The 8,641-nt window shown below is 49.6% G+C and overlaps 1 protein-coding gene across 1 annotated transcript; it reads left to right on the top strand.

Moving 5' to 3' along the window:
- Positions 1-1,576: 1,576 nt before the first annotated feature.
- CCNI2 (cyclin I family member 2) lies at positions 1,577-7,528 on the top strand. The gene is given in 7 exon segments (XM_053220784.1): positions 1,577-1,653; positions 1,773-1,839; positions 2,074-2,202; positions 2,713-2,785; positions 4,290-4,431; positions 5,316-5,595; positions 6,246-7,528. Coding segments are annotated over 7 exon segments (1,074 nt in total). The 3' UTR covers positions 6,552-7,528.
- The last annotated feature ends 1,113 nt before the right edge of the window (positions 7,529-8,641 follow it).

Raw genomic sequence — 8,641 nt, forward strand, 5'->3', positions numbered from 1 at the left:
CTCGTTCTGTGGTTTGGTGTCTCATATTACCTGAAGAAATTCTCAGTCATCATCACTCCAAATATTTCTTCTATTCCTTTTCTTTCTTCTCCTTCTGACATTCGCATATATTTTAATGTAAATTCAATGTAATGTAAATCTTAATGAAATATATCTCCCGTAAATAAAAGTGCACAAATCAAAAATGCACCGCTTGATCAGTTTTCGCAAGGCGAACACGTGTGTAATCAGCATCCAAATCAAGAAATAGAACATTGCCAGCCCTGGAAGCTCCTTGTGTTCCTTCCCAGTCACTATCCACGGCCCTCTAACGGTAACCACTATCTTAACTCTTAACGTTACAGATTTCGTTTTTCTTGTTCTTATACTTTATGTTAATGGAATTATACAGTATGACGTCTTTTGTCTCTGTCCCTCAACATTCAGTATTATGTTTGTGAGATTTTTTTCTTGTTGGGTGGAGCATTAGTCCATTCTTTTTCAATGTGGTGTAGTATTCCATAGTGTGAACATACAAAAATTTGTTTATTGCATTCAATTGCTGACGGACATTTGGGGCTATGACAACATTGCGTAGGTGTCTTTTCGATACACATATATGAATTTCTGTTGAGCATATACTTAAAAGTGAAATCGCTGGGATTTCTATATATTCTGTTCATGTTTATTATCTGTCTCTCCTGGCTAGAATGTAAACTCCATGTCTGTGTTATTCACTGTTATGTCCTAACATTGTAGGCCTTCACTGATTAACTGCTGATCGGAAAAATATATGCATGAAGGAACTACTTTGTGAGGCAGATTTTGCCTTTTTTTAAGAGTCGAAGTAAACAGGACTGAGAGCTCAAGTCCCATAAACGAGATCACACAGTGTCAGAATTCCATCTCAAGGGTGTCTGACTGAGGAGCGCTCTGGACGCTTCTCTACCTGGTCTTGTGTGCCGCTGTGAAATAAGACGCAGGGTCTGCGGCCCGGTGAACTTCTCCAGGGCCGAAGTGCTCACCAGGTGACGCATTCCGGGTTCGGGACTCTGGTCCTGGGCCTTCGGGCATCGGGTGGGGAAGAAGCGCTCAGCGGGAGGTGGGGGCGGGGAGTGAAAGAAGACGGAATCCTTCACCCACCGGCAAGCACTCCACGCGCCACAAGCCGTGAGCAAGTGTCAAAGCCCGGCGGGTTGGGGGTTCCAGGAGCTGCTGCGCGCCCGGGCTGGGGGTGGGCCCGCCAAACCCTCCCCGCCCCGGCGCGGACCCAGCTGCAAGTCCCCCGCGCCGGGTTATAAAAGGCCAGCTATGGCGGGACCCAGACCCAGGAGCCGGCGCTCGCCATGGCCTCCGGCAGGCGGCTCCCCTCGCAACCTTCAGCCCCACGGGGGGAGATCAGAGCCGCGTTTGGGCGAAGCGGCCCGCGGCATTCTTCTCCCGCGGCCTTGGTGGAACCCGTAGCTCTCCGCGCCGTCACCGAGAGGACCCCGAGCTGCCTGTCCCGCTCTCGGTGCCGCGCCAAGTCCGCAGCTCCCGCGGCCACCCCTCCAGGCCTCAACCCCGCGGGTGCCGTGCGAATGGGGACGCCCTCTGGATGAGCGCCGACTGGCCGCCCACCCGCAACTGGCCCTGGGCCGCGAGGCGCGCCCGTGGCATGGCGGTCAACCCCAGGTAGCGGGCCCCGCGGCCGCAAGTTCACCCCCTTCCCCTTGCGCGCATGGGACGCGGCCGGGTTCCACCTGCGCCCGCGCCCAGGTGAGCAGCACCCTGGAGGCGGGGACCTTCACCAGGTGCGTGCCATGCACGAGGCACGAGGCGGCGGTCGCTAGCCCCTCTCACAGAGAGGACGCCTTTCTGGTAGGTGCTTCGGAAGAGGTCTTGAGTTGGGAAACTCTGCTTAGGACCAAAACGGGCGCGAGGACCATCTCAATCCGTGAATCGCTGGGCAACACTCAGTCCCATCGCGGTTTAAGGTGCAGGGACGTCTCACATCCCGTATGGTGACCTTCAGCAGGCTTGTGTCCACACAGGCGAACCTACACTGGCCACCAACGACCTTCCCTGCCCTCCCCTACCCCTTCTTTCCAACAGGCTGAGATCTGCCACAAGGTCCAGGAAATCGTGTTGTCGCTCCTGGGGCTTAAGAACATTTTTAACTTCTCCCAAATTACTTTTAACCCGGCTCTCACTACCTTCAGCCGCCTACTGGTTTCAGTAAAGGTAGGGGCTCTGGGGGTGGTAATAGAGGGTGGGAGAAGAAACTGACCTCTGCCCTTGATTGCTGCCTGAGAGGTGCACTATCCCAGCTGCTTAGAGGCTCGTAAACTAAGGGTTACATCCCACTACCCAGCCTGTCTGGCTCAATGTTGTGTGGCTGTCCCTCTGAAGGGACCTAGCTGGGAAAAGACTTACTGTGTGATCATGTGGGGTGTGTTTGTCTGGATCTCGCCATTGCAGCCTGTGGTCATGATGTGTTCCCCGAAATGGTGCTGTATTTCCCACCCTCGTTCATCCCCCTAACAAGGGACTACTGACTAGCCACTGGTGCTTCTGAAATCAGGGGCATATTCACGGGTCAAATGCAAAACATGGCACTAATTGGTGGAGGAATACGATACATCTCTTTTTGAAGAAAGGAAAAAACTTAATTTCCCAAAGAAACCCACCGGTGCTTGACTATTTGTTCCTGGCATTCATATTCTGGTCAAATGTGTTTGTTCCATACTTCAGATAAGAGAGAGATTACTCCATTGTGTCATGATTACTTGCTTGAGACTTGCTGCCACATTTAACGAAGAAGAGGAGATAGGCATCCCTGGGAGTCCACTCTGGGCTGCTTTTGAAGTATAGGAGTGTTATACTGGAACATTCAGACTCCCAGAAAGGTGTGTCCTTAGGAATGGTGGGCTTTTTAGAAAATTCATTAACTTCCCAGGATCTCTGCTGTGCTGCCTTTAGCCTTGTTGGACCTCACGACCCCATAATGGGCACTCAGAACAGCTGAATTCTCCTGGTCCAGCCAACCCAGAGGCCTGATCTCCTGGCAGATATATCTTTATTGTTCGATGTCTGATGCCACCTCCCACTGAACAGAAACATTGGCTGTTGAGCTAGGAAAAAGGCCTCCCCAAACCATGTGCCGTAACGTCCCCCCCTAGAAACCTGTTGAGACTTAAGGACTTGTCTGTGTCACTGAAGCTGCTCTTCAGGGACTTTGGGACCCTTCTCTTGAGAGGCAGGAGGGCCATGTGCCAGGGGTTGAGGAGATGCCCCCACAAGTGCTTCAGGCTTGCTTGAACTTGGCAGTTTCACTGTAGTTTCTGTTCAGAAGATTCTCTCCCAATACCCTTTCCAGACCCCCCTCCTTCCATCTCCACAAACTTTCCCCCTTTAGGGATAGTAAAGCCTGTCATTGCCACAGGGTTCCCCTTGGCTCACTTCAGGGTCTGAAGGGTCAGAAAATATCGCTTGTGTGTCCAGTTCCAAACATTCAGTAAAAATGCTTTTAACCCCTGTCCATTACAATATAATGTGTGCTCCCCTCCAACAAAGTTGCTTTTTTTTTTCAACTAAAAATCAAGTAAATAACCCTTAAAATAAGTGTTTGTGGAGGTTATAATAGTAGTTGGCTTACCTAAAAAAGTAGACTGGTCTGTGCAGCACCTGGTACTTGAATAAGTCTTATAAGTCCCTCTGGGAAAAAGTCCTTGTTCTTCCAGAACTGAACCGCCTTAAATCAAGGTTGAAGGAAATGTGGTTGCAGCTATGGTGTTGCCAAAACCACGGGAGATTTTGTGAGTGAGCCTGTCTAGTGCAGACCGGGAAGTTCAAAGACCTACTTTTGCTCTCTATAACAAGTAATCACCGTGGGGGTCGGGAACAGGAATGATAAGGATAAAAACCATGGGTGAGTTCTTGCAGCTGAATGGGGGGCATGCGGCACAGCCCCACCCTCCAAAGCACCTTTGGGCATGAGCTGGAGTGCGTTTGTGGATCGAGGCCTGTTTGCACTGAAACACCATATTGTACACCTAAAATTGACCTCACACCGTATGTTAACTACGCTGCAGTTAAAACAAAAACTTGTTTGCAGAGGGTGACCATGTGCCATTCACTACATGTTGTCATAACTACCTGGGACTTGACACATGGCCAAAATCTGACTTGGTGTTTCTGTCAGAAGCATTTTCTGTGGCATGTCGCGAGAAGACAACTCTCCTAGGGTCACGGATGCCCGGTTCCCATGGATAAGAAAACAAGTTACCATGACATGATACAGGGCTTTGGCCTCTTTATTTTCTTTTTACAGTTAATTCCACGCATAAAAGACTTCATAAAGCACTACGGCTCTGGCTGTACCCCGGGCGAGCTGCTGAGGGTGGAGCTGGCTATTTTGGACAGACTGCATCGGGACCTCTATATTGGGATACCGCTGGACTTCTTGACCATAGTAAGTACGAGGAGTTTGCAGAGTCTCCCCTAGACTCGTGTGCGCCTTTGGAACAGCTATTCACAACATAGGATGGCAAAGCACAGGCGTGCACACGTCCTTACACGTACCACAGTGAGGTGACCCACAGAGCTCATGACACACGTAAGAGGGAAAATGGAGATCTTAAATCCAACACAGTTCCACCAGACCCCCGCTTCTAAAAGACAATAGATTATAAAGACTTTTTTGACGGCACTGTTGTGGTGAGTTTCTCTTTAAATACACACTGCAAAAATATTTAACTTTCCATTCTATGAATACTGTACATAAAAAGCTGTCTGCCTGTGCTACACTTTACACACATTCACTTAGCTGTCTTTATTCACCTACACACGATCCTTATTGAGGCTTTAGACCATATTGATCTGGCACTTAAAAAATATTGTATCAGTTGGTATTTTTTGAGTTGGGGAATGATGGTCATTCTTAAGGAATGATTCTGTTAGTAAGGCAAAATTATGCAATGGGAAATGTATGGGGTTTTGGTCGGTTAGGAAGCATGAAGATTAAATCACTAAGGGCTGTATCATTCTGAAAACTGGCCATTGTTGCCAAGTTGCAGTATACAGATACAAGTAACTTTTCTGCTATCTTAATCTTGAATAGTATGCTTCTGTTTTTCAGAACTGAAACATTGTCATCTAGGTACTTTGAGCTCTTAATGACCATCCCAGGAAGCAGATTGTCTTTTCTCTCCAAGGTTGAAGCTCAGCTTGGCCACAGAATGAGTATTAAGCTTCAAGTCCCTTATGGGGCCATGGATGGGAATGGAAGGGGTTGGGCAACATCGGATGCTCCCTGATGGAAATTTAACTTGTTTGCACTTTTGGTCATTGATATATGAAAGGTATGGGGTTTTCTGTTCTAACATTAAAAACCACGGTCTCTAGTTCCATGCCCTGGTGGTCCTGGGCTGGCCCCACGTGGTGGAGCTGCTGCCTCAGAGGAATCCTTCCCTCCACGTCGCGTCCCTGACCAGGCAGCTGCAGCACTGTATGGCGGGCCACCAGCTGCTGCAGTTCAAGGGCTCCACACTGGCCTTGGTCATCATCACCTTAGAGTTGGAGAGGCTCATGCCCGACTGGTGTACTCCTATATCTGATCTGCTAAAGAAAGCACAGGTAGACATCAACTTTGCCCCGGACCAGGCTCTCAGTTTTGCCCCTTGAGCTGATGCACTCTGCCCCCAAAATGGTACGCATCGCCCTTCTTGGCCCCTGTGGGCTCCAGATGTTCTGGCCACAATGACTCTGTGAAGAGTCTACCTAAGGCCTAGGCTTTGTACACTTGGCATACCCTCTGGATGAGTATGGGGTACATGTTCCCTTCACTGGACCAATTGGGTGGGTTTCTTGACAGTGAAAAGAGCTTTATCTCAGTGGCAGCCCTTGTTGTCAAGAGGATGGGGTGAAGTCCGGGGCATGTGCCCGGCTCAGGAGGAAGCACCCCTGAGCTTAATATTGCAGCGTGTAAATCTCAGACCCCTCACCTTTTATCTGACTGTATGGTACCGGGTACTGGGGTACCATGAGGGAGGCACTGAAGGATCGGAATCTCTGAGTATGGACAGGGTAAGATGGAAATGCATAGTTAGATGAATGACAGTTGTACTGAGGTTGGAGGTGGATGTCCCTGAGATGGTGGGGTTAATGCTCTTGAGCCAAACAGTTGGACCTTCCTGAAATTACTCTGTGCTAACATTTAAGCACTCACTATTTTATTTGGAATGTAAAATGGTTCTGTTTCAAGGATGACTCTATTTTAATTACAGGTCAGTTGTGAGCAGTTGAGCCACTGCAAGGAACTTGTAAAGCAGCACCTGAGAAGTTTGTAGTCCTCTTCCTGCTCAGACAACTTTGTTTCACTTCCCAGCCTCTGTGCCCCTACCCTAGTACCCTTTAGAGCATCATGGCAACCCCTTCTTGCTGGGATGCCTCTAAATTCTAGGCTTTATGGATCCTGTAACAATAAAGGAAGAAGGCACTGGAAGGCAACTGAGAAAAAGCTCCCGAGTCTTGAGAAGGCAGTAAGGAGAAAAAAGGCAGGTCGGGGGTCCCTTTTGGGAAGGGTGGTCTGACAGATCAAGACCCTGCTCTCTTCTCTCCCATGGGTCCGAGACCAGCATGAATGAATGAATGGTCATACTGCACCTTGGTTTTCCCTTCTCCTTCAGCATGGACTGGTAGTGGCCCGTAAGGGAACTGGAGTCAGGCCAGCAGTGGGCCTTGCTCAGGACCGAAGGGCCGGGCTGGTTCTGACTGACCAGCTTGTGCTGCTCCACCTACGGAGCTGGCCAGGTTCTGTCAGCTTCCCAGACTTCTGGGAAGTGTAGCACTTCAAGTGCCACCGACCTTGCCCATCATGGCAAAAATGGGACCATTTCTCCAAATGAATGTCCCCTGACTTGGCCATGACTTAGGTCTTCTCTTCATAAGACCTGGATCATAAAGTATGCTTTGTTCAATGTACAGTAACTTGGTCAAGCTTCACACATGTTTGTCCTTTGTTACTCTTAAGCAAAGTAGTTTACTACCTTAGAGGAATTTTATGTTTAAGAATGATCTCAGCAGCTGACCCCTGATGGGGAAACACAGCTCTGAGAGCTTTAGGTCGAGATGAGCAGGTTCTGAGGCTGAGGCTGCTCCCAACATGGCACTGCTAGAAGGAGATGACTGGCACAGCCGTGAGGGAGAAGCCAACTGTCTCTAGGACAGCAGGACACTACAGAGCCATTGTCTGGGCAGGAGAGTCCAGCAGGCAGAGCTGCCCCCTGGAGCTGTGTAAGCAGCGTCGGGAATACGAATGACAGAACCACACACTTCACAGTGATTTCTGAAGTCTTGCCACCCTGAGCAGTTTTTTGTAAACAGGCTAAGCTGTGAGGAATACGACCTGCTGCTAGATGCAGAGAGGTCACAGACCAGGTAGACTATAACAGTGCACGTATGAATCTCTACCTATTGTCCACACAAATTTGCCTGGTGGAGCTTCTGTAAAAATAAGGTTTAATTCCTTTCAACCTCATCAGAATCTTATTTTAAAGGTATTGGATATCCAGCATTTAGACTCGATAGTCACATACACTTAGAATACCACCTCCTGGGTCCCAGCAACAGCTGTCTGTAGTCCAGCACCAATGGAGAGGCTGAGGCACAGCCTGCTGCTCACAGCAACCCCTCCCAGGGCCACAGCTGCCCCCTGCCCCTTCCTTGCGCTGGGAGTGAGGACTGGGGGCAGGGGGAGCAGGGAGTACGGGCTCATGCTGAGCACCCACCCCAGCTCTGGCTCTCTCTGACTTTGGAGAACTGCAGGGAAGTCTTGACCTCTTAACTAGGGAGCTCTGAGTGGAAGCTGGGTCCTCAACGCTAATCTCTCAGAGAAAGGAGAAGGTGGACCTGTGTGTGAACCCTGTACTGAGAAAAGGGACAGCCCTGCTTTAGTAAACAGTATTGCTCTTTGAGAAAGCAAACTTCTGCGTTGCCAAGTACCACTTGGGAGTTTGAGAAAAGTTTTTAGGCTGTTGAGGCTCACCTTGGGATTCCAGGTCCCATCTTCCTCTCTCTCTCTCTCTCTCCCTCTCCGTCTCTCCCTCTCTTTTTAAGCAACTCCTATCCCACCTCAGATCAGAGATTGCGATTGTTGTGGTGGGAGAAGTATGGACACCATTTGTCTTGCTTTTGTCCCTGTCTACAGAAGGGGAGGGATTGGTGAAGGACTGTAGCTGCAGAAAATGGAGAGGAGAGAAGACACGGGCAGATGGGCTGAGAACAGAGTAGGGGAGCATCCTGGGCCTTTTTAATACTTGTCCAAATATTACTTCCCCCAGATGGGTGAGCGAGCTGTACAATGCTGTTCCCTCTACCAATGTCACCTTTGTCTCCTCTGGTTTCCTGGAGGGTCTTTGTCCTTCAAAGCTCGGTGAAGACTTTGCTTCCCTGCTAGCTGACTCCCCACAGGGAGAGCTGAGCTGAACGTTCATTAGGGGTGTCTGCACACAAGTCTCCCCAGTGTGCTGTCACCTCTCTGACCTGAGTCCCCCTCTCCTTGTTTTGGTCTTCCCAGTGATGAACCTAGTGCCCAGTAGAGAAAGCTCCTCTGCAAATGAATCCACAAGCTTGTCATCGCTTCCCTCCAGCACTGGTCTGCCCTTTCTCAGCCAAATATCCA

This window comes from Acinonyx jubatus, chromosome A1 (genome assembly GCF_027475565.1).
Source record: "Acinonyx jubatus isolate Ajub_Pintada_27869175 chromosome A1, VMU_Ajub_asm_v1.0, whole genome shotgun sequence".
NCBI classification, from domain to species: Eukaryota; Metazoa; Chordata; class Mammalia; order Carnivora; family Felidae; genus Acinonyx; species Acinonyx jubatus.